Source organism: Xiphias gladius, chromosome 4, assembly GCF_016859285.1.
Source record: "Xiphias gladius isolate SHS-SW01 ecotype Sanya breed wild chromosome 4, ASM1685928v1, whole genome shotgun sequence".
Taxonomy (NCBI): Eukaryota; Metazoa; Chordata; class Actinopteri; order Istiophoriformes; family Xiphiidae; genus Xiphias; species Xiphias gladius.
In genome coordinates this window covers 22,032,509-22,058,947 of record NC_053403.1, presented here as the reverse complement: position 1 = coordinate 22,058,947, position 26,439 = coordinate 22,032,509, and the positions used below count along the sequence as shown (strand labels likewise).

General features: G+C 37.8%; 2 protein-coding genes across 5 annotated transcripts in view; both read right to left on the bottom strand.

The window, feature by feature from the left end:
- Window positions 1–18,640, bottom strand: part of slc5a6a (solute carrier family 5 member 6a) — a 26,884-nt gene extending 8,244 nt beyond the window's left edge. Inside the window, exons 1-12 of one of the 4 annotated variants that reach the window (XM_040124795.1) lie at window positions 18,449–18,640; window positions 8,931–9,050; window positions 7,994–8,228; window positions 7,619–7,840; window positions 6,977–7,042; window positions 6,053–6,104; window positions 5,815–5,882; window positions 5,232–5,386; window positions 4,888–5,028; window positions 4,376–4,505; window positions 4,034–4,122; window positions 698–810 (exon numbers count right to left, since the gene is read on the bottom strand). In XM_040124795.1, coding sequence (XP_039980729.1) covers window positions 698–810; window positions 4,034–4,122; window positions 4,376–4,505; window positions 4,888–5,028; window positions 5,232–5,386; window positions 5,815–5,882; window positions 6,053–6,104; window positions 6,977–7,042; window positions 7,619–7,840; window positions 7,994–8,119 — 1,162 coding nt within the window. In that variant the 5' untranslated portion in view covers window positions 8,120–8,228; window positions 8,931–9,050; window positions 18,449–18,640. Of the gene's footprint in view, window positions 1–697; window positions 811–4,033; window positions 4,123–4,375; window positions 4,506–4,887; window positions 5,029–5,231; window positions 5,387–5,814; window positions 5,883–6,052; window positions 6,105–6,976; window positions 7,043–7,226; window positions 7,841–7,993; window positions 8,229–8,930; window positions 9,051–18,448 lie in introns of those variants that run through there. The other 3 variants (XM_040124796.1, XM_040124798.1, XM_040124797.1) reach the window with 3 other exon arrangements.
- Window positions 18,641–20,606: 1,966 nt separating this feature from the next.
- rpl7l1 (ribosomal protein L7-like 1) lies at window positions 20,607–25,585 on the bottom strand. The gene is made up of 6 exons (XM_040124820.1): window positions 25,476–25,585; window positions 24,812–24,920; window positions 24,161–24,324; window positions 22,789–22,926; window positions 22,595–22,704; window positions 20,607–21,387 (listed from the first exon to the last, which is right to left on the bottom strand). The coding sequence occupies exons 1-6, from the start codon at window positions 25,487–25,489 to the stop codon at window positions 21,179–21,181; spliced, it is 744 nt and encodes a 247-aa protein (XP_039980754.1). The 5' UTR covers window positions 25,490–25,585; the 3' UTR covers window positions 20,607–21,178.
- Window positions 25,586–26,439: the final 854 nt, after the last annotated feature.

Here is a 26,439-nt window from a genome sequence, read left to right as displayed (position 1 = left end):
TGCTGTTTAAATCCATGCCTGTCCAGACTCATATAATATATGTAGTGAAGAAAGTTAATAAGAAAGGTATCAAAATTAGCATATAAATTCTTGAGTTATGGCTAAAAACGTGTTTTATGAGGTCAGTGACCTTGACCTTTGACCACCAAAATCTAATCAATTCATCCTTGAGTCCAAGTGAACGTTGCCAAATTTGAAGAAATCCCTCCATGGTGCCCATGAGATATTGTGTTCACAAGAATGGGATGGATTTACAAACGTATGTATCTACGGACAGATGAACAAAAGTATGGAGGGAAAAGCCAAAAAAAAAAATCCTCCAGCAACGGCTGTTGCTAGCGGAGGCATAGAAACACATTCAATGATTTTATAAAGTTATTTAAATAGGGGTAGTTTGTTAATATGTTAATTTTTTGTATTTGTATTTTCTAAAGTTCAAAAATAATTTCTTGGCTCTTGTTATCCAAAATGCGGTACCGACGACCTACCAAAATTCAGAGTACCAAAGCTAGAAAGCCCATGTCCATCTACACTCTCAAACAACTAGGCATTCTGTGTTTCGACTTGCAAAAACTAAGGATTTACAGTGAGTGGTCTCAGACTTTTGGATCCCACTGTATGTGTCTGGAAATGTTTGTTATGAGTTCCAGAAACAATGACAACAAAAACAAAAACCAACTGAAACCAATAGTCCTACCAAGTCCCTTGGACAGCAGTGTGGCTTTAGCTTCAGTCATGTTTGGAAAATGAGGTTTAATCAGGTCCTCCATAGTTACTGTTGCTAGGGAGTTGAAGGCTGATGAGATGGTGCTGGGAGGACAAAAAACAGGATTAAATGGGTAACTGGTATTTTTTAAACACATTACTTCTCACATACTCACTAATAGTCGCAACAATAATCTATGATTTAAGATTTATCACTTCTTACTACATGTCAAAGACAGGGATTACCTACAGTTGGGTCCATAAGTATTTGGACAGTGACATAATTTCGTTGTTTTACCTCTGTACACCAAGAAAATGGACTTAAAACGAAGCCATCAAGATGTGATTGAGGTAAAGATTTTCAGCTTTAATTCTGGGGTTTAACAAAAATATTCCATTAACCATTTAGAAATATCACGATTTTTATACATACTCACTCATTTTCAAAGGCTCAAAAGTAATTTAACAATTGACTGACAACCCAGATTTGGCCTGTTCCCTTTTTATTCCATGACAAATTAAGCAGATAAAAAGTCTGGAGTTGAGTCCAAGTGTTGAGTTTGCATTTGGTAGCTGGTTAATGGGAACTCTCAATAATGTGGTCCAAAGAGGTGTCGATGCAAGTGAAGGAGGCCATCATTAGGGCTGAAAAACCAAAACAAACCTATCAGACAGATGGCAGAAAACGTAGGAGTGGTAAAATCGACAAATTGCTACATTCTTCAAAAGAAGGAATGCACTGAGGAGTTCACCAAAACCAAAAGGCCTGAAAAACCATGGAAGAAAACTATAGTGGATGGTCGAATAATTCTTTCCTTGGTGAAAAAAACCCCCATATAATATCTAGCCACGTCAAAAAAATTCTGGAGGTAGGCAGGCGTACCATTGTCCAAGTCTACAATCCAGAGAAACCCTCATGATTTAAATACAGAGGGTTTACCAAAAAGTGCAAACCACTGTTAACACACACAAGCAGAAAGGCCAGATTAGACTTTGCCAGAAACCCTCTAAAAAAGCCTGCCCAGTTCTGGAACAAGATTCTTTGGACAGATGAAACCAAGATTAACTTATACCAGAATGATGGGAAGAGAGGGGTACAGAGAAGGAAAGGAACAACTCATGATCCAAAGCATAGCATATCATCTGTCAAACAAGGTGGAGGCAGTGTTATGGCATCGGCCTGTATGGCTGCCAGTGGAACTGGGTCATTGGTGTTTATTGATGATGTGACTGCTGATCGAAGGAGCAGGATGAATTCTCAAGTGCAAAGGGCTATTCTTTATGCTAGGCTTCAGCCAAATGCTGCAAAATTAATAGGATGGTGCTTCACAGTACAGACCCAAAACATACTGCAAAAGCAACTCAAGAGCTTCTCAAGGCAAAGACATGGAATATTCTTCAATGGCCAAGTCAGTAACCTGACCTCAACCCAATTCAGCATGCTTTTCTTACTGAAGACAAAACTGAAGGCAGAAAGACCAACAAACAAGCAGCAACTGTCATAGGCTTCAGTAAAAGCCTGGCAAAGAATCTCAAGGGAGGAAACTCAGCATTTGGTGATGTCCATAGGTTCCAGACTTCAGGCATTGGCTGCAAAGGATTTTCATCCAAGTATTAAAAATAATCCTTATATTTATAATTTTGTTGGTTTGTCCAATACTTCTGAAATTAGGGACAATGTATAAAAATGGCTGCAATTCCTATCCCTCCATCCCTCTGAGGTGTAAGGGCATTTCCTCAATTTTTACATATCCTCTTAAATTCACCTTTTAAAGGCACTTGCATCTAACATGATACCCAAGTGTTTTCTTTCAAAACGTGCAGAAAAATCTCATCTTTATCTATAGGCATCCATTTGTCCTCGAGCATTGTGGAAAGCGATAATTTGGCCCTCAAGCTGAAAAAGTGAAGTCCGATTTTTGAAATTCTTTAAGTCTTTAGTGAAAACATACCCTTACTCACGTGGATGAATTGTATTAGTACTTGAAATGAGTTTACCAAAGTCTTAGGTTCACAAGAACAGCATAATATATGAATAACATAGTAGATAAATGTATAAGAAATGTCTAAAACTAAATTTTGTGCTATCGTTTTTTTTTTAACCAAATGTAAAAGGGACGGAGATAAAATGGGACTCAATAATGACTTCATACTACATATGAAGCTTCAAGAGGACGTGCGCAAATGAAAAATTTGCCTCAAACCAGTTTCTTTTTCAGAACAAATTTTTATTATTCATAAAAAAGAAAAAAAAATGTAGGATATTCATTACTATGAAGTTCATTGAAAGAAAATTCTCATTCCCTTTTTCCTTTCTTCCTCCATGATGCCTCCCACATATAACAATTCACGCCAAAGATGAATGTGGGGGGGTGGGGATACTCTCTCCCATTTCACATTTCACTCTACACGTGAACAGTTTTCCAGTAATTTTACATTCAGTATAAAAATCACACACATAAATAAGTAAAATTCTATGAAAGACAAGGTCTCATCTGCACAGAATGATAAAATAGTCAATGACCAAAAGATATCCATTCATCTATACTATTTGTAATTGAAGCTCAATTTTACACAAGGAAATAACTTTCACACAGAGTAAAACTTCACTAATGGACAGTCAATTTTGTCAAAGTTCATGACTCTTGATACACAGATCAATTTCACATATTAAAACAGCATTTAGCAAAGATGGTCACATTTATACACAAAGCGCACTGTTCCTGTTAGATTGCAAAGCAAAGTTTTTGTAAAATAAATACTTACCAATCTTCAAACGGATTCCTAGTATCTCGGTATTCCTCTTCTTCTTAGAAATCAAACCCATCAGGCTCTGAAACTTCGGCATCCTCAGTACTACTGTGCAAAACTGCTGCAACACCTAGCAGCTGTAAGCTTTCTCTCCATTCTTCAGGCCTCTCCAGTGCCGACTGAGTGAAGACTGCAGTGTTTCTAAGATGGTGGGTGGGTCCTTATTGATTTCCATTGATTAGTTTTACATTTAAATCATATTTTTATGCTGTATTATCACAAAGATATTAACAGAAACATCGAGAAGGAACTGCGACGCATTCGTCGACCTTAATGCGGTATTTTTGATGAACCCCTTGAATTAAAGCTGAAAGTCTACACTTCAGTCACATCTTGATGACTTCATTTCAAATTCAATGTGGTGGTGTACAGAGGAAAAATTTTGAAAATTGTGTCACTGTCCCAATACTTATGTACCTAAATGTATACCTGGGGACTGACAATTGACAGACAACATACAAGCCTCAAACCAGTGGATGATCCTTTACTTTCAAGTCAGTTTTCTATGGTCTTTTACCTGAGAGCTCCACTGAAGAGACAGGCTACAAACAGCCCTGGGAGCCCAGGCAGATCCTTGAATACATCCATCACAAAGTATAGCACCATCTACACAAAGAAACTAAACATTAGGATGGACCTATAGAATTCCAGATAATAAAAACATTGTATAGCCTTGTGATTGACTGGCAACCTGTGCACGATGTACCCCGCCTCTCACCCAATGTGAGCTAGGATTGCAAGCTCCCCTGTGACCCTCAAGTATAAGCAAGTATAGCTAATGGATGCATGGATAAATGGACAAACACTGTATATTCAAAATGGTCAATTTGGGGAACCTTGAAGGCAAATTAGTGTTCACCTGGTCATTAGTTTTGACATAGCCCTTATCCAGAGGGCTGTCCTCTCCATACCGAGCAAACATGACAAGACCCATCAGACAACCCAAACACAGGACTATCTGCTGGCATGGGAAAACAACATAGCAGGACCTGAAAAACACACGGCGTGAGAAAAGTGGTTATTAACAATACAGTGCCACGAAAATCACTGCCAACAGTGAACACAAGATGATCAACCTTACTAGGGTACATATGAAAAGCACTGTTTAAAAGGAAAGTAACAATATACAGTAAATACTAAGAAATAAAGAGTATAGTTGGAAGTTAACAGCCTATTTAGCAACAGCATGTTTTTTAAAATTTTAACTACGGTTTGTCTTGGCTCTGCTCATTGGGTTTTACATAATCTGAGTGCTTTAACTCAAGATGGGTTAATACTGTATGATCAAAAATACCTTACAGTGTCTGCATCATGTTATTATATAACACTATAGGTTAGCAAAGCATGTTGTGAGAAACTAATGATACTGACATGACAGCTTCCTTCTCTGTGCGTGAACTGAGGTATCTCTGGACCTGGGCCTGGTTTACCCCGTACAGAGCCAGCATCAGGAAGATTCCCCCCACACCCAGAGTCCAGAAGGTATGACGCTCTAGAGGATCAGGGTTCAGGCTACACAGACAGAGTGAGTATAGCATGAACATCTGACGTACACACAAGTCTGATTCCTAAAGCAAAGTGTCTTTTAGCATGAATCTCTGCTCCTACCTTTATGAAGTAAATTGTTAAGTAAATTCCTGCTAATTGGCCCTAAATACAAAGTTCAACTGATTAATACTTATTTCTTCTGTAATGCAAAAATGCTTACTACTCACTCTAGTCCTGAAATGCGGCTGCCATTGACTGCTTTCCTCCAGACCTCACCTATGCCCCCTGCCTGACCGGCCCCCACTACAATAACCGCCAGCTGGCCTGCAAACATCACCACTGTCTGGAACACATCGGTCCAGATCACTGCCTTCAGGCCCCCCTGCATGACAGGAAGACACAGGTTTACACTTCAGTCTTTCTGGCACAATAGTGGATTCACTCTTAAATCCATAATGACCAATATTACAAACTATCTGTAAAGGTGTACGAGGACCAGAGCTGCATATAACTTCTATGTGTGTAACTTCTATGTTCGTAGAATATTCATAGATGGTAGAGGAAACTGATGACGAAATCATAGGTAAGAGAAAAAAAATAAAAGTAATCCGAACTGTCACCCTTTACATTATAATTTAGTTTTAATTTGTTGCCAAAATATGCAATATAAATTTTATTCACAAATTAGTATACAAATAGTTTTTCTTTAAAAAAAAGGTTAATTTTATTTACTTATTATTTAGCTTTTGTTTTAGAAAAATAGTCAAAAAATATTTTGTCACAGTCAGTTTGGTAAATCTAGTGACTCACCAGAGCAGTATAAAGAGTGCACACCAATCCCATGGCAAGTACTGCCCCCCATAGGTCAAAACCTGTCACTGCAAGTGAACAGAGTGAAAACCAAACACTGTACAAACACTGTACAACAAGTTACTCAATTATCCAGGTAAACATCACATAATGTTTACAACATGGACTGTATTCAATACCATTAGTAACTGTTGGCATATAATGTAGTAAAATAACAGCAAAAATATGCTACTCTTACCTGCATTGAGTGCCAAGGCTGGAGCATATAGTACCACCCCCATATAAATGACCTGCAGAGAAGGGAAAAAAAGAATTGCCAAAAAAAAGGAAAAGAATTGCAGAACAGGACAACTCACAACAGAGCTGAGCTCAGAGGTCATGTTTTGGAGCTAAGGACTCACATGTCAGATTACACCGTCCTTAACTGTAAGAAAATTCTGTGACTTCAGAATGGTCAGCATTTGTGGAAGATTCATTTAAAGAAAGGCACAGATGCTTGGTTGGACAGGTCTAACTGTGATTTTGTGTTAGTAGATGACTGTTTAACTTGGTATCATCATTTGCTAATGAAAAGCAGAGAAAGCCTTTGAGCAACCCACCATCAATCACTATTCATACACCTTTCTGAACTAATTTGTAGGAACTTACTATTATATTGATTTTCTTTGAGATAAAATAGTTCATGTTCTTAAGTTCATGTCATCAACTCATAACAACACTGTTAATGCTTCTATTTGAGAAAATACAGATATGGTTAACCTTAGAAAGGAAACACAAACCATAATACAAATTTGGAAAGGGTCGATGCGACATTTCCAGGGCCAAAGTTTCTGTCAGGCTGTAATATAATTGGCCAAAGAATGCTTTGGACTATTATTTCTTACAAAAATCAAGTTCTGCTGTTTCACATCTAACAATGTCACTCTTACAAACAAAAATGTTCATTGATTTTTATTGAAATTTTAATCAAATAACTGGTGGTGCATGAGCCAAAAAAAAAAGGTTAAAGGATAATTTTACGTGTCAAATGACTGATGACTTCACTAAGTGGCTTAGTAGGTGAGATTATGGTGGTGGCAATTTTAATCAAAATTAACACCAATTACATCTAAAAATGCCCAGAAACTAATGTTCAAAGAAATTATGAAGTAGAACAAGATACCATCTGAAAGATGAATGTCACAGTCCCACATATGCGAACCGTCTTGTTAAAGCGCAGCTCCAGATACTGTTGGGAGGAGAGAATGTAAAAGAAAAAAAAAAAGAAAAAAAAAAGGAACAAACAAAAATCAATGGGCTGATTATATATCATCTCAGAGTCATGTAACAGTTCTGAGGACATTTACTGTCATGTTCAGAACTATCTGTTCAGGTTTAGGATCATCAACGCCAGATTTTAAGTTAGAACTCACTCTTTGTTGACAGGACATTATTGCAGTACTGATCTTTGGCAAATGACTGACAAGTGTCCTTGAGGTTCATGGGAGAAACAGTCAGTCTGGCTGTAGATTAAAAAGCCTTTAAAGATAATCAGTCTTGAGACAAGAACATACATTTCTGCTGGTGGTTAACATGTCAAGGATAAGACCGATAAGAGAAGAGAAAAGAAAGCTGAGCTCTGAGATCATACTTGAGATGCAAGAGAAAGTACTGACAGGGTGTAAAACAAAATTACAAATAAATTACAAATTTATGACCTGTTAATGTTTTCAAAAAACATGAACAGGCCATAAATCCACCATAGTGGTACAGTCATGTCAAACTACATATGCTTGTTGTATGTTAATTATCTATTTGTGTGTACCTCATAGGCGCTGGATAGCTGTAGCCTGTAGAAGACTGGTATAAAAACATGAGCTGGGATGAGCAGGCCCAAGAAGTAGGAGCAGCCCAGGAACCAGTACTGAGTTCCAAAGGTGTAGACCTCTGACGGAGCACCCAGGATGGCCACAGCTGACTGGAAAGTGGCCAGCAGGGACAAAGACACAGGCAGGCAGCTCATGGAGCGGTCAGCCATCAGAAATTCCTGTGGTAAACAAAAGGTTCTGTAAGACATCATTACTTCAAACACTAAAAATAAGCTTGAAACTGATTTTGTACTCTTAAAGAGTGTAGGGTAAAAGTAGGGTAAGTATTATCAGCAAAACAAATCTTGTAAGTGTTTAACACCAAAGCCTACCTGTGTTGTGCGTTGGTGCCCACCGGAGAAGGCATAAAAGAGGCCGATGCCAGCTGAGGCCACCAGCAGCAAGGCAAAGATGATGTAGTCCGCCATGGTGAAGTGCATATGGACTACTTCCCCCATGATGACGTTAGACGTGGGTGGTTAGTGCAGCGAAAGCCACTGGAAGCACAGCCTCTGGGGCTGATCACGATGTCAAAGAAAGCACTTCAACAGGGAGACCCACTGAGAGCTGGAGGAAGAAAAACAAGGAGAGAAAGTAATTGAGGATGAAGTCAAATGAACTTCTCTCCTTGACCTGGGGGAATTGGCAGGACTGTAGGTCAGTAGTTCAGAAATATACGCCAACAGCAGCATGCTAGGTTTTGATTAAATAACAAGAATTCTTGTTTTTCAAGTGAAAAAATCTCTGCCAGACAGTAATGATGGCAGAGAGTTTGCAATCCTACTCAGCTGCAGAGAGAGTGATTTGCATTCGTAGAAATCTAAAAAGCCCCGTTTGGAAATACTTCGGATTTTAGTCAGTAGATGGCTAAATTGTAGAACCTTGAAATAAAGTTGCACACAACCTATGTAATCTGCAGTTAGCCTTCCATTCCACTACTAATAATGCACAAAAATAGATTTTTGAATGGTTCGAACCTATGTGGTTTTTGTTTGTTTTTTTTAGGAGGAATAATCAAACGTCATTTTTGGCCACTTTTTACAGCGCTACTGAAAGTCATTTGCAAACACATTTTTAGCATCTCAATCTACTTTTGACATTGACAGTATTTTTGTGTCTGGATTACAGCTGAAACAAAAAAACCCTTCATAATTACTCACTGAAAACATAATATTTCAGAGAAAAAAATTCCAACAACAAAGTCATACAAGTAGTCTTTGCTTGAATATGACAGAAAAAGTTACAAAGAAAAATAGCAATTGCACTTACTGTACCTTCTGAGATCAAGCTGCTGCTGCTGCTGCTGCTGCTGGCTCACACACACCGGCCACTCAGATTTGAGTGCTCACTAGAGTGGGATATCTTGGTCAAAACCACCAATCACGACCACTGTGGAGGCAGAGAAGAAATTCAACAAAAAAAATGCACCATACCTAAACCATGAGAAAAGTGACCTACCATAATATTGTTACAAATGATTCAATATCTGTACAATCCTTTACAAAAACAGCACTTTGTCGTCTTTTGGGTACACATCATTTTAACCAAACAAAATTCAATCCTTGTTATGTTTTTACAAGAGACACACAACTCTATTCCTTTACAAATTTCACTTTAGGGGATATATTTTTTTGTCAACAATGAAGACACTCCATGCACACTTCACTCCATGCTGTGAAAGCGAAAATTTTCCCAAACCAGCCAATATGGTCTTACCAAAGATATTTTCATATCAGCATGTGCGTGCAGACATGCAAAAATAAATTACACTGCAGTAAACTGAAGCAAAAACAAATAAAAAAAAAGCTGCTTTTGATTCATAATTTATACATTTCTAGTTAAGTTTTTTTTTTCAGAAGGTCACTTGCTGGAATGTCAGGGCGACCCACACAAATCTGCACACAAACATGAGTGATTACAGCTCTGCTCACACACAAGCACTACTTTCACATGGCCAACTATTCAGCTGTTTTTCAGAAAGACACTTCAGCCATATTCAGATGCTGGTAGCTGTAAATGGCAGTGAAGGACTACTGTTTCAAATGACAAGGGGCAAAAGATCTAGGCACTGCCATCTGAGTCCATCTTTTTCTAGATAGAACCCCTGGCTTTTGCCATTTTAGTAACTTTGTAGTAACCAAAAACCAGCTCTACATTTGAATGTAGACTGTGAGTGTTTGAGATTATGTTTTTGTGTGTGATCATCAAACAGAAATGGTGTTCTGCACTGACTGACTGTCTATCTAACTCTGTGCTGGTTTGATCAAGCAATGGCCAATCCCACTCTTATCATTATGGCTAATCTCTAATCCACCTGAATATGAATGGTTGGGAACAGAAACAACTGCAAGTGCAACTTGTTCAATTCAAATGCACCCACTTACAGGGATGTTTCAGCAGTTATGATGTAGTTCTTGAACTGAATTCAGTCACTTATCAGAGGCAAGTTAATTCATTATAAAAATCCATTACTGATACATTAGTCTTTTGCAGATGCTATGCACTACAGTTCAAGTCATGCTAAAAAAAAAAAAAAAGTATATATTTAAAGGTGTGGGACACCTCACAGCACTTGAAAATGAAAAGCCAAACAAATTTGCAGAAAAAAAGTTCACCCATTTCAAAGTGACACCACTATTTAAGATGTAATGGCAATCAAAGCAAGCATATGCAATTCTTTGTATACTCTATACAGAGTGATTTAGCTTAACTGTAAAAAAAAAAAAAAAAAAAACAGCCTAAAATAACAGCGATTCAGAAAATCCTTCATATTTTTAAATCAGAGGTAACTGCCATCTCCACCTGGTCTTTAATGAACTCAACTGTTTTTATTTGATGGAGAACATGTGACTGGCTGACATTACATGCCAAATCTGATTTGGGCTGTTATTTAATGTTTAATTTCCTTGAAAGTTTTACATTTTTCCCCAGTTAAAAGACTATCAAAAATCAAATGCAAAGCCGACAGAGGAGTCTGAATGTCTGAAAGGAACGTGTCTCATGTTATGAAATGTAAACTGAATTTTCCCTCACAACTGTGGACTGACCTCTGACACAGTCAGATTTCAGAGCAATCAGCTCAACTTAACTGCTCTTTACAGCACAGTCAGTCTATTATGTTCCAAGATCATCCTTGTGTGTGTGTAAACAATCAAAAATATAAGATACATTTAAATTAAAAAAAATATATGTAGCCAGCTTCCCCCCATCTGGTAAAATGCTGTGTGGGCCACCAAGCACTCACTTTATATTGACTCTAACAGGATACGTAACAGCAGCCCCACTGGCTACTCCATGCCAGATAGTGTACAGTTAATGGCTTGCTGCAATTGACAATAGTTAGGAATGCTTACCACAAAGGAATATGGCTCACAGCAGGTAGATTCCTTCTACACCAGTTGGCCAAGGCCAATTTCACTACATCTGTGCTTTGCAACCAAAAGTGTGCAAAAAAGGCAACTACTGCCCAACAAGTGCAGCCGCCAAGTGGTTAAGATAGTTAGGTCCATAAGTATTTGGACAATGACACAATTTTTGTAATTCTGCCTCTGTAATCTACCGCAATTGATTTGAAACGAACGAATCAAGATCAAGATGTGATTGAAGTGTAGACTTTCATCTTTAATTGTGAGGGGTTTAACAAAAATATCACATTAACCGTTTAGTAATTAGAGCCATTTTTTCAAATAGTTCTTCATTTTCATAGGCAGATTTAAGCAGATAAAAAGGTCTGGAGTTTATTCCATGTGTTGAATTTGCATTTGGTAGCTGTTCATAGGAACTCTCAAGATACGGTACAAAGAGGTGTTGATGCAAATGAGGGAGGCTAAAAAAACAAACAAAAACAAAACAAAACTATCAGACAGATGGCAGAAACTTTAGGAGTGGCCAAAACAACAATTTGGTACAAAGGAAGGAATGCATTGGAGAGCTCAGCAACACCAAAGGGCCAGGCAGACCAAGGAAGACAACTGAACTGGTGAAGAAAACCGCTTCACAACATCTAGGCAAGTAAAGAACACTCACGAGGAGGTAGGTGTATCATTGTCAAAGTCTACAATCAAGAGACGCCTTCATGAATGTAAATACAGAGGGTTTACCACAAGTAGCAAACCACTGGTAACACTCAAAAACAGAGATGCCAGATTAGACTTGGCCAGAAAACATCTAAAAAGCCAGCCCAGAAAGACCCACCAACAAGCTGAAGGTGGCTGTAGTAAAGGCCTGGAAAAGCATCCCATGGGAGATGACACAATGACAATACTAACATACTGATGTTCACCATCTTAGTTTAGCACCTTTTAAAAAAAAAGTAAAAAAAAAAAAGTGGCGTGTTGGCATGCTATTTGATCATAAACCAAAGTACTGCACAAAATGATGGCACAAGAGGAAACACAGGTGATCCCCAAAGTTATACCAATTTATCCGAAGGGGCACATGGATATTTGTACTACATTTCATAGACATCCATGTAAAAGTTGCTGAAATATTTCACTCAAAACCACAAAAGTGAAGCTTAAGATGGTGTTACAGGCAATGTCAGGGGATCACCAAAGTGATTTGAAACAGTGTTGACACCATGAATGCCTGTACAAAATTTTGTGCCAATCAATCCGGTAGATGTTGAAATATTTCAGTCTGGACCAAAGTAGCTGACCAACCAACAGTGCCATCACTAAAAGCACAGCACTACCTTGGCTAAAAATATGTTATATATGTTTTTTTTCATGTTATATTATATGTTTTTTTTATGTTATATACAAAAAGGACCAACAGCCTATTAGATTTATCTAATAAGCTGTTGCTCCTTTTTGTAACTGGATGCTTTATAGAAAAGCTCAGTTATGTGGCTGTACGCAGCTCTTTAACGGAGATGGGGCTATATACCAAATATACAGTTATTTGCGTAAGTATTTGGAAAGTGACAATTTTTGGAATTTGCCTTCTGTACACCACAATGGATATGAAACAAAGGCCTCAAGATGTGATTGAAGTGTAGACTTTAAGCATTAATTCAAGGGTTTTAACAAAAATATTGTACTAACCATCTAGGAATTACAGCCATTTTTATACAAAGTATCATTTTCAGAGGCTCAAAAGTAATTGGACAAACCAACATAATAATAATACATATCAGGATTATTTTTAATACTTGGATGAAAATCATTTGCAGTCAATGGCTGCCTGAAGTCTGGAACCCAGGGACATCACCAAATGCTGAGTTTCCTCCCTTGAGATGCTTTGCCAGGCTTTTACTGCAGCTGCTATCAGTTGCTGATGGTTGGTGGGTCTTTTTGCCCCCTGTTTTGTCTTCAGTAAGTGAAAAGCATGCTGAAGTGGGTTGCAGTCAGGTTATGGACTTGGCCATTGAAGAATATTCCATGTGTTTGCCTTGAGAAGCTCTTGGGTTGCTTTCGCAGTTTGCTTTGGGTCATTATCTATCTGTGCTGTTAAGCACCGTCCTACCAGTTTTGCAGCATCTGGCTGAATCCTAGCATTAAGGTATAGCTCTCTGCTTTTGAGAATTCATCCTGCTCCTTCTATCAGCAGTCACATCATCAATAAACGCCAGTGACCCAGTTCCATTGCAGCCATACATGCCCATGCCATAACACTGCCTCTACCATGTTGACCTTGTGGTAAACCCTCTGTATTTACATTCATAAAGGTGTCTCTTGATTCAAGACTTTAACAAGAATATGCCTACCTCTTCCAGAGTGTTCTTCACCAAGGAAAGAGTTCTGCAAACACCTACTTTGGTTGTCTTGCACGGTATTCCAGGGTTTTTGATGTTGCTGAGCTCTCCAATGCATTCCTTCCTTTTAAGAATGTACCAAATTGTTGTTTTGGCCACTCCTAAAGTTTCTGCCATCTGTCTGATAGTTTTTTATTTTTTTATTTATTTTAAGCCTCCCTCATTTGCATCGACACCTCTTTGTGCCGCATCTTGAGAGTTCCTATGAACAGCTACCTAATGCAAATTCAATACATGGAATCAACTCCAGACCTTTTACCTTAAAAAAAAAAAAAAAAAAAAAAAAAAAAAAACCACTACACCTACAGTTCATACTAAAATAACAAAATTAGCTGGATTGAGGTAGAGCAGCAAAAAATGCTACCAGTGCAGCCTGTGCATACAACTTACAAATATACACTCAGCTGGCAGTTTATTAGGTACATCTAGCCAAAATTAATGCAGTCCAATACAACAGTCCTGCAATAAACCATCCCTCCATTAAGGTTATAATATTCAGTTTTTTAAGCTGTTTAAAAGATTCAAATGTATGATCATTTTGGAAGATGTATCGTGTGGTGCTGTTGAGCTGTATTGCTATCTGAGAAGGTTTATCTTTTATTTAGCCTAACTTTATTTATTATTATAAATGGGGTGGACAAAATAATTAAAACATCTGGACACCACGGCAGGTGGTCATAGTCTTAGAGTTCACAGAGTTGGAGTTTGTGTTATTCTTAATTACAGCCCTGAAAAAAGCATATCAATCAACCCTAGTTCTTACCAAATGTCAAGTACCAGCGGGTGTTTTCTGCCCTTTGGCCTCAGGGCTTAATACACCACAATGAGGTGAAGACGATGCCACACTGGAAAAACCTGCTGTACTTTACTTGGACAGGCGACACAAAGGTGAGATATATACTTTGAGATGTGTTTTAAAACAGATTTTCAAGAAAAAAAAAATTCAAGAATGAAGACTTCATGCTTGTTCACATGGCGTATGATTATTCGTTCCGTTTCCCCACTCACTTCCATTGAAGCCCAAATAACAGACAAATTCACATGTGCGTTTCCTGTTTTGGTGTGATTACCAGCTACACCAGCAGCTTGGCAGGTCAGCGTTCACCATTGTTAAACAGTCAGCCATAGTAACACTGCTGCACTGTGTTTGGAAATGGAGAAGTTATTATTCTGTTTTTAATCACTATTTTAAGGACATTAACAGACTAAACTGTAGTGCCACTCACATACACTGTTTATAAGATGTGATGGCTTTGATTAATATTTATTTTTTACCCACATCAGAAATATGACATCACATGCTTTATAAGTGCAGAAATTGTGTTGAATGGAAATGTAATGTGACCATGCCTTTACTACAACCATTAAGGTTGTTTTGGCAAATGTACACTGCTTCCCTGATATGAATGGGTTGCGACAGACAGTACCATTTTGGATCAGGTTCAAAGTTGGTAAAATATCCAGATTTATTAATCTCTGTGGCCACCAAATCTCATTTTGAATCTTTAATTTGTTGTCTGTATAAATAGTCTCTTTTGCCTCTCTCTCTGACACTACAGACATAGGAAAAAAAGACTGATGATGTATACGAATGTGTGATGACTCCATGAAGCTGTTGTAAACAGCAAACATGGCGGACTAGCTTAAACATTCCAAAGTCAATGAAACAAATAGGATACTCACGATGAGGGGTGACAAGTCATTTGTTTTAATATCTACTGTTACTGCCCTAGTGCCGCGGATTGTTTGTTTTTGTGTTGCTGTAACATCTACCATCCAGCATGTTAAAGCAGACACGTGCGACATTTTTGATAAGATGAGAAGGACGAGTGCTTGGCCTCAGCCTGTGACCTGTAGCAGTAAGACAAGTTCTTCTTCAGCTAGCGATATGAGTGTTGTACATGCAAAATATCAGCAATTTATTTAATTGACATTGATTGAATGACAAAGCAGAATTAATATTATTTTCACGAATGTTTTTACTTTAGGTTCTACAGCTTATGTAGCTGCAGCAGAAGCTCCCAGTGAGGAGCCAACATAAAGCAAAAGGAACAAGACTAGGTTAAAACCTAGTCTGAGATAATATATAAATAAATTACGACTATGTGTTAACCAACAGTCACTTCCAAGCCTTTTCCAAGCTGCTGCTCTGCACTGCTAAAATCCGGAATTTATAACTGCGATGTCATCTGACAAAATCACCACAAACATTAGTTAAACAATGCAGCTGCACTGTGCTTCAGCTATATTTACTTGTAAAAATCACTCAGAGAGAAAGTTAGAAGGTCATTCACATTTGTGTCAGCTACCGTGCGGTCAATGGACGAGATGCAAAGAGAGGTTTGCCTGTGGAAGGAAAGTCCAACCTTGTGCTCGCGGGGCAATACTAGTGACTAAAGGGGTTTGAAAAGTCTGTAAATCTAGCAACAAAGGCACTAAGTTGGCAACACTGACTGTAAACGACCCCCTGATGATGTGCCAATTAATTTTTAAAAAGCAATGGTCGACGAGGAAACTCCAACACTTGGCCGGCTGTCCGATGGTGTAACTTCATCATGAGCTCTACTCTAACACTCACTCAGTCACGGACATTTGGTGATCTAGCACTAAACCATGGTTGGTCCAGCCAAAAATGAGTGAGGACAGGATTAATAAATTTCACAGAGCAGAGACTAAATATGTGGTCAACACCCTGCAATCCTTCAGTGCAGGAGAATGTACATGCTTTCGGTTTCACAGTTTATTACCATAGTTTCTATTAGTGTCAGTGTCATGCTTGTCTGTTAATTGGCAACAAAATCAAAATTAAAATGACCAATTTTGCTATTAACATGAATAGAAGAAGCTAGATTCTTAAATATCAAGTTATATCTTTTGTTAAACAACAGTTTAAATTTGATTAGTCACTGCACTGCATAAACAGTACAGTTTTTAACATAACAATTAACAGATGCTTTCATTCCCCATCAAACAAAATACTAAGACGGTTCAATAAGGGATGCAAAAGAAATCAGATAATATTCCATCGAACCCCATCCCTCATCAGTTTCTTTTGCTAGTAGTTTGTAAACATTCTTTCAATACCACTTTGATTTACAGCTTATTGCAATAAGATAGTTGGGAATACAAAAAATCTGACATGGTTTTTCCATTTTAAGCAATATAGGGAATATTTTCACAAATATTTTCAAACAAACAAAGTGAAACAATAATGTATACCATAATATTTTTAGCCAGGATAACAAAAACACAAACAGTCTCGCAGGGAGCATCATACGTACTATCAACTAACTAAAATACACATGTATGCACCCTGCATGCTTAAACTCAGGCACAAATGGTTTACTGTCATTTTTGGAATGTATGCACCCATCGGGCAGAGCTCAGTTTGTATCTCAGCAACACAAAAGGCCAATAATTTCAGTAATCATTAAACTTTCAGCTGAACCATGGCCTACTCTAGGAAATAACTACCTAGATCACAGACTGTAATTTAAGAGGTAAATAAACTGGATGCATCACAATTTGTTTTCACAAGCACCAAAGAAAGAGCTACTAATAAGTGAAATTAAAAAAAAAAAAAAATCATAATTTCTGTGATTACCTCTAAAAGACAGTGTTGTGAATCGAGAAATGCATTGGCGGTTTCACTGAATACTGATACACTGTGTTAGTCTTCTGTGATAAATGCTAACACAATACCAGATAATGCCAAAGAAGAATGGTGTTTGGTTGAAGCTTGTGTGTAATCATTGCCTTGCAGATGATGTGATAGTTCCTCACAGCAGATAACTGGGAGGTTAGGTTGGCCCTCTCCAGATGATCTGAGAAAATTCACACAACTCTTCAGGGTTACCTCTGGGCAGGCAGAACTGTGCGTGTATGAGTGAGTGAATTTGCTGAGTGGATCTTTACCCATAGACCCTCACATCTATCTTAACATCTACAGGCTTCGAATGGGACCATGTGCCCTGAAATAGATTTTTCATATTTTGGTTAGTAGTTTTGGTTATGAATGTGAAAAATAAGTCAATAATGTCTGAGTTCAACAAGATTCAACACGACAAGGAATACAGTGACTTCTGTATTCAATCTATTTATTTTCCTTCATGAACTGACAAGCAGCCACCTTATTACATCAATGCAAAAATTCTGTAAAATGCATTATTGTCATAAAGAAGTCCTGGTCATTGATTTACAACATTTCCTGCAATACAACCAAGAATATTACAAGGGCAGTTACAATAGCATAAACAGTATAGAAAAAATCTGACAGATGAAAAATTTTTATGGTCTCATGGCATCTCACCCAATCCTTCAGCGATATTTTGGATATGACTACTGGTTGATACTGATCTTGTTAAACTGATTTTCAAACCTCCCAGAGTATAGTTAACTGTTAAACCATTCTATAAATAATGTTGCTGTGCTAACTTCTATACACAGTAGTGTAGTAAATACTTCAACGCAACGCCTTTTACCGTAGTGCCTCAAAGGTCAGGCGTCAACCGCCTCATAAGACACAAATCAAGCCCTCTAAAGCTACATGTAATGACAAAGAATTAGTGTGTGATTTAGGAACATATTCGTTTTCTAATAAGGAATATGCATATCGATAGACCATCTGTCGATTGGCTATTTAGTCCCCACACGCTCCGACAAGTCATTCATTTTAACTGCATAGTGTTTGAGCTAGCCAAACCGCTTGCTAATTTGACTACGGCTTGATGCAGTTAACGTAACATGGGAAGACATCCAGTTATTCTGTCATTGATATAGCAACATTAAATACTGTCACAATCGAAAGAAGGTAACTAGAAAAACACAGGCATACAAACCTACTAGATATTTAACTATGCACCCACATGGCCCTGTTGCCCAATCACCCCAACTTTCTCAGCTACCGCGTGCACCAATGTGATACTGATCTCACATAGACAACCACCGAACCCGCGGTGACGAAGGAAAACAAACATTTAGGCCTCTTTACAAGAATATCGTTTGTATTCAATAATTAGCTTAAATGGCTTACCTTTAGGCACACTTTGCTGTCAAAACACTAAAGCCACGGTACATCATTTTCATTTGTCCGTGCGGTCTGGTGTTGAAAGTCCGCCCATTCTCCTTGACGGTGCTGCCTTCACGTATTCCACGTAAACTAGATATTCGCACTCACCACTGGAAACACGAATTTTCGTGCGTTAAATTGTAAATAGCATTGCTGCTCTAAGATTTGGTTAAAACACTTACATAGTACATGTAATAAAGGTTGGTTTGCTTAAATGAATGTGGTTTTGCTTGAACCCTGTTGTTACGTGATATAGAAAACGGAGGATTCCCATTGAACAGTCAAGAAACTATACAGTAGGTTTTACTGTCATTGTCAGAGATACGGTCCAGAGTAGTATTTCGATAGTTACACATTGTTTGTTCTTCAGGCTATGTGCTTTGAGCTATTCAATATAAATTAATACAATGGATACTACATTGAAGTATGGTCTTAGCTTGAATTTGAGTATGTTTACATCAATGATGAGAGAACTATATGTGAGATAGAGCCGTTTCAACACATAGTGGCCAAATTGCAAGGGTTCAGAAGTAATTGAACACTTGGCCTCTAAATGTTTCTTGAGCAGCTGTGTGTCATTTTGATGTTAGTACCTGCACAAAGGACTGTCCACAAAATATTAAACATGACGATTTTGTTTGACTTCATGTGTGCCTATCAAATTACACTTGAATTCTTTTTTTTCTTGAATACTTTGGCACTAGATGTTTAAAAGGCCATTGACTTAAACCTACTCAAGTTAAAGTTGAGACTTGGCACTTTAATTTAATTTTATTTCAAATGTAATGTTCTAAAGAGCACAAAGTCTTCAGAACAAAATGTGTCACTGTCCAAATACTTAAGGTCTGGACTGTAGATTTGCAATTAGTTGACACTGCTTCAAAACGCCATGTTTCCAGCACTCAGTCATATTTCCAGATGCTCATTCTAATTACAACCCCTCCGACATTACTGAAGGCAGCACAACACGTGCTTTTGCGGGATTCATTATATTGAATTAGTACATTGATTTGTGAGCACAAGTTTTCCATTTGTGAGGAAATGAAAATGAATAAAATTCTAAAGAGATTTAAGGTGACATAAAAGCACTGAAGCTGTGCAACTCAAAAATATTTCAACGATGGCAATGCTTTGCTTGTGCTCTCAAACAGGACGACATCGGCAGAAAAGGACCCAGTTCAACGCTATCATATGACGCGAACCTACCGCTGCGTCATGATCTAAGGCATTACCATGGCAATAGATGCTGATTGATTTTATAGATACCGTGACAGTATATCTGACTCGCCCCGATAAACACTGCTTCGTGCCTGATCTCTTCTACGTTCAAAACAAACGAGACCGCATTTCTGGAATATTCTTCGTTGCATGCACCTGGTCAATGGCACACATTCGCATCGAGTTTAGAAAATACTTCGGTGACTTTAATGACGCGCTCCCAACGCCATTCTTCATTGCACCCAGTGAGCATTCATAAAAAGCTGAGTCGCATTGGTTGCGACATCTCTTTCCCCTCTTCCGGCTAATGACTCGTGTCTCATTGAATTTTGAAACCAGTTTACCATGTGGGTGAGGGGGAACAATATTTACCAATTTAATCCCTCCGCCTTAACTGATTATACAGTTTGTGCAAACGTTTTAGACACTTTAGATGTCTAGATTCTTATTCATTGCGCAATACCATCATGGAGGCGTCTACAGCATGACAACCCGAAACCTAGAGCCAAAATCCACAAAAACAATACGACCTGCAACAAATTATATGGGTGCGCCACAGCCTTGGTGTCGACGTCATCTGGTCAGTCTGGGATTACATTAAGAAAATAACAATTGAGACAGTCTAAATCTGATGACCACTGTTCTCCAAGATGCTTGAAACAACCTACCTTGTATGTACCTTGAAAAACATTGCACAGGTAGGAGAATTGGTGTTGTTTCAAAGATAAACGGTGGTCACCAAATATTGATTTGATTTAGGTTTTTAATGTACACCGCATTTTGTATAAAGTTAATGCAATCAATAGTTTTAATTATTTTTGAAAGCATCCTCACTTGGTATTAGTGAAGAATGGTCTTGGGGCATCCTCTCATTGTGTGTCAAATATTGTAGTTATTGCAGAAGTACTGAATCATTATGGCTTTTTATTGTAAAAACAAAGGAAGTGTTTTAACAGTGAATCATATCAATGAAGGAATCCCTGTTGCACAGATTTTTCAGACTTTAACCCTTTTCACACTGGAATCTACTGAATGCAGTAAATTAACTTTCTGTAGGTGGACTGGTGGCTCCTACATGTAGAAAAACCTGTCTGTGTATATATAGCAAGTACTGATCCATTCCTCTTACAACCTGAGCAATATTATGTGTACTAACTAAGCAGCTTTTACATACCATATTGTTACATTTTCACCAAGGGGCATAACTTCTTCCATCATTCCATTGTCAGGGGCACCATGTCATATTTTTTAAAGATGAGTGCAAAACAAAAACATGGATAAGACAAATACTCCACTTTTGTGATATCTCAGTTTCCAGAGAATGTAACCAGAGAATGGTGTACAGGGTGAAACCCATGAGCTCCCCTGCCAAAGAAACAAAGAAATTAAATATTTTGTTGTCAATGGCATTTGCTCCTCAAGAAGTTCAGCATCTTTTAAGTTGCTGCTGGGTAACCATCTTGCAGGTGTCTCTCCTCAGTTCAGCTGTCTGATGATCGTGTTAATGTCTGTACCACGAAATCCAGGGTTTCCCAGGTCCTTCAGGAGTCCAGCCTTATCCCTGGCAGCGTGTCGAGCCACTGACAGCTTGAAAGGCAACAGGAAGTTGTTGGTGGCCCGGAAGCCCTTCCCAACTGAGTAGATCTCATGGATCAGGTCCTCCAAACAAATGATGCCATGCTTACCTGAGGAACATGAAGGGGGAGGTAAATGATGGTATGGAGGATGGCATGTGAGGATTTTATGGATGACAGTGTGATGTAAACAAGATTAAAAAGGGAGGAATATGTAGATACACACAGCCCACTCTTACCAACCTAACCATTCTGTGGCAAAACATCAAACACTGCTTAAGGTGTGCGCTCTAATGTCCAGGGAAAACTTTTGTGTTGTTTTTGGGGATGTGCAAGTGCCAATACAACAGCTAAAACAAATTTAACTTTTTGCAAATGGGTGATATATTTATATACTATAAATTATAAATTAATTAGAATTTATAGTTTCCTCAATTTCCACATTAAATTACTAATTAATTTTGCATGTGGGTTTCATAATTTATCAACAGAGTTAAATAAATCCACAACATATTAATAGTCTTGTGTGGGCTGCCCAAGTGGCCTAGAGATGCTTTCAGACAGCAAGTCGTTGCCACTGCTTCCTCCATTGTTTTTAAAGTATAAAAACGACTGCAGCCGTTCCGCAGGGGGTGGCAGCAGCAGTAAGAGGATGGAGGGTGGCTGCCACTTTTCTAAACGCGCACAGCCCTTTGCAGCTACCATCACAGTTCATGATGGTTCAGCTTTTTCAACCCTCCACCACAGCTCATCGTATGGCAAACACAGAAACCACAGCGAGATAAACAATATAGAAGCAGATTTTACTGGTGGGCTATCTGAATTCCCTGAAATAAGTTTTCCTAGAGTGTGATGTCCGTAAGCAAGTTAAATTTTGTGAAAATACAATTGTCGCTGTGAGAAAACACTTTGCACCATCTGGAGTATTTATGCAATCTAAAACTCCGGGGCTTTGACAACTGAATACAAGCAACTTTTTATTCCACTTTTTAATGACAAAACGTACTCTTATGTCAACAGAGATGAACAGTATAACAGTTTCCAACTTCGTAATTGTTTTGGCATTATACTATTGAATGATGTGGTATTTTACACCTTTATACCTATACCTTCAAGTATTTGAGCAGACACTGACTTTCGAAAGATATTCTTTTTCATTTAATCTCTATATAATATTAACTTAATTGCATTCCGTAATCAACATGAAATCAAAGACATAGGTATGCTAATTTGATGATTAAAACTTAGGCCTGACAGGAGTGTTGATGGTGTGCCCTGCTATCATTGTGTGGTCCATCACACTGTTGAAGAGACTTACCCATGTGCTGCTCAATGAAGGCATTGTCTGAGAGAGGAACTCTCCTCCTGCCTATCCTGGTCTGTCCTCTCTTCAGAATGAGTTCACGAACAGACTTCAAGTTGGGAAATCTGTTGGCAAGTGTTTATAATATGCAAAAATATAAATTTAATCCAAGTTTAGTTTATTAAAGCACAACAGTCAGAATGACTCACCCCCAGGCCACATAGGGCTCCACCATCTTCATCATGGCTATAGAGGTCTTGTTGATTTTGACGAAGGCCCCACTGAAGATCTTCCTCAGCCTCAACATCTGGACCACCTTCATCACTTTGGAACTAACACCTTTAATCCTAACAGGAAAGGGTCAATGTGTATTCACTGTGTTTGTGTGTTTTTGAGCATGTCATTGGTGTTATAAAGTGAAAATTTTCCATCTCAGTCCCAAAAACAAGCTGAATTTAATCTAGCTTACTTTTAATTAAAAATTATTCCTAGAGGGAGTGTGGAAAACCATAGCCACAGAGGTAACAAGAAACATACCTTTGACACTGCAAGGGGGGGAAAAAAAAGGTGGCAATACAATTCTGACTACAGTCATCTAGTGCTTTTTACCTTCATTAGCCCTGCTTTAAAAATATGGCACTGAATGTTTTGTATGTACTGTATGTCTTTGCACTGTAAACAGAGCCTTAGTTTTGCTTGTTACTGACTTTGTCTTAGACTAACCAATTTTTTTAATATCTAACCACAGAATATGATGTGTACATTTAAATTTGCCAAATTCTCTACATATAGACCAAATTAATGAGAACATCTTAAATATGGTAAAAATATGGAAAGCTCCAAGGCAACCAGTTTCAGCGAACATGAATAACAAATAAACAACCTCTCCACATAGCTTATAATGCTCAATTTCATTTGACAGTAAAAGGAGAAAGTGTGTTGCTGCTGAGAACTCTAAACGGCTACCTGAGGTAAAGACGGGGAACGTGAAATGGGATTATAAATTCTGACTGGGAATCCAAACATGCTACCTCATACAAGATGATTCTGAAGCAAACCTACCAAACGTATTCTCACTTTGGTAATTCATCTGTTGACTAGATGTTTACTTAAAGTATCAAAAAGCTTGGTCTAGAGCTCTCATGTTCTAACAACTAATATCAACAAACCCTAAACAAGAGAACGGCAGTGACCTGAAGTTTGTGTTTTATAATGTTTAAAACAGCACATACATTTTCAAGCATCAAGGTAGGTTTTAAAGGTTGCAGGGATGTGAGAGTTGACAAGTCATTTGCTGGGATCATTTTACTTCCTGTGTACTCATTCCCACCTGTACTGACTCAATAGTTTCTATATACAGTATAGGTAAGTTTAAGGGAGATAAAGATAATCCACTCCGTCTAAAAAGATACCATGTCTACCATAATTTTCTCATTGTTTCACCGAAGTCCAATACTCAGATGGATGCAATAATCTACAACCAATTTCAGCTTTTGCCGAATTTCCGTGTAGCATACCTGTTTACGTGACCAGACTATGTAGGGGGGAATTTTATTTCAAAGACGATGTGAAAGTACTCACTCTCTGATGCGGAGAGCAAAGGCTAGCTTATTCTTAGCAGGAGGCAGAGGGGAAGGTGGCCTGTGCTCTGCTCTCCGGATGCGCGTTTCATCACGATGCTTCTTGTGGCTGTCTTTCAAGAAATCTTCCAAACGTTTGAACTTCAATGGTTTTCCTTTGGATATCTAGAATGATACAGAAATACAAATAAATATACAGCAGTATGTAGAAATGGGTAGAATTAAGTCCAGTCTTGCCAGTTCAGATAACACCCACGATGCTTTAGCCTTTTTTTCTCTTCACTTCAATGTATACATTTTGCTGCGAATTATTATTATAATAATAACAACACTGGTGTTGTAAGTAACTCACACACACTTACAACAAACCTGACAGCCTCAAAGTGAACAAGACATTGTAATATCGAAGATAAAATGTTAAATAATGGTTTTGCGGCCTCTACAACACTGGAATTCCACTTGTATGACTGTTGAATTTTGTTGAGCCAGTTCCTGCAAAACTATCATTCTGGAGTAGCTTTGCTTGAAATACCTTAGCATGCTACATTGTTTATGTTTAGCATCAGGTCTACATCCAGTCTAAAAGCATTCATCTGTATTTGAGTTTTAAACATCTTGCCAAATAAACCAAAGGCAAAACATCTTCACTTACCTTTCTTTTTTCAAGCAGTGCAAGCTTGGCTTGTGTGGCCTTAATGGCCTGGTATGCCTTCCTCTTTTTCAGTAGATACTCTGGAACTAACTTTATCACCTTTTTTGATCTGATAACACCAGCATACAAAAACACAAAGTCAGTGATAAAATCTTTTGACAAACACGTGAAATAACCAGCAAGTGGTTAGTGTTCATTGAGTTCATCTCAAAGTCGTAAGATAAGTTTTCTAACACCCGTAAAACACGTTTTAAAAAAAGCTCTCACCTCTATCCAGACAGAATTAATTAGTTGCATTCAGCTTTAGCTTTCCATTTTAACTTTGTTGCTAACAGATTAAGTTAGTATTGCGTAAAAATATCATCTAATTTGAACAAAGAACAAACAGCACAGAGGCTGTCAGCTACACGACAGCAATTTCAATTACGCACAGACAGTTCCAAACATTGACAAAATATTACGCTAGCCACGTATCGGTTAAGGTACACTTAGCCCCATGTGAAATTACACTCCCTAGAATCTAATTTTTCTACCCTCAACCCTCTAAATAGAGGTCTTGATCGAATAAGTAAAATTTATACTTCTTGGCAAGAGTTGGAACAGAATAGCTGCACGTTAAAAAAACAACAGATGGACTTAGATATAGTTAAAAACAAATACACACTCAGCCTCGGCCATGGTGCAATCTGAAGAAGTGATCGTCGCTCACATATGACGTCACAGGCCTTCGTGTTTTGATAGGCTCGCTCCAGCACCATTGAATAGGAGTTGCTATACTGCCATAGACTTTCTTTTTTTTAATTAACAAAAAAAATATATACAAAAATTCAGGTAAAAAGGAGCATCACATACAAATCAACTGTAAATGACACAGTTATAAATGAAAAACATAAGAAGAAAGTATTAAAAGATAATTACAAAAAACAAAAACAGGTAAATATATACACAATTATAAACATGTTCAGTCAGATGTTTCAAGGAAAAAAGTTCCATAATACTCCCAAATCTTATTACTTTTTTGTTGTTTAATAAACTGAGTGATTTAAGTAGAGAATTCAGTTCTCGGAGAAAAGGTGAAAACTTGTGATTTAGAAAATTTCTGTTTGTGAATGAAAGATTTTGCATATAAAATAATGGAATTAATCAGATATTCAAGAGCGCAATCCTCTGGATTATCAAAACTTTTGGGATATTTCCAAATCAAAAAATAGATGAGGAATTGTTTCTATATTTTGTTTAGAAAAGGTACAAGAAATATCAATATCTGTAATTTTAGCAATACGACATCTTACAGGGTATATTTTATGTAAAATTTTGAAATGTTCTTTCTTAGCCTTGTTTGAAGTACAGTACTTATAAAGTAAAAGCCAAGTCCTTCTCCAGTTTATGTTTTCAATTTTAGACCTCCAGAAAAATGTGCCTCTAGGTACAGTTTTATTCCTTCTTTGAAAATTTTTGCAAATATGCTTATCATTACACTTTATATCTGTTAGTTAAATTCCATCCAACATCAGTAATGGCTGTTATATTATTCTCACCATGACTTAAGTGACTTTTCACAAGTTGAATTAATCCATTCGAAATAGCTCGAGTTAAAGAATTAAATTCTTTGAAAGGAATTGGAAAAC

What these genes read in the sequence shown, in the direction of transcription:
- rpl7l1 (XM_040124820.1), bottom strand. An exon ending in CACTGCTTGAAAAAAGAAAG is followed by an intron (nt 24,325 to 24,811) that starts GTAAGTGAAGAT and finishes GTATCATTCTAG; the next exon opens with ATATCCAAAGGAAAACCATT. An exon ending in GAGCCCTATGTGGCCTGGGG is followed by an intron (nt 22,705 to 22,788) that starts GTGAGTCATTCT and finishes ACTTGCCAACAG; the next exon opens with ATTTCCCAACTTGAAGTCTG.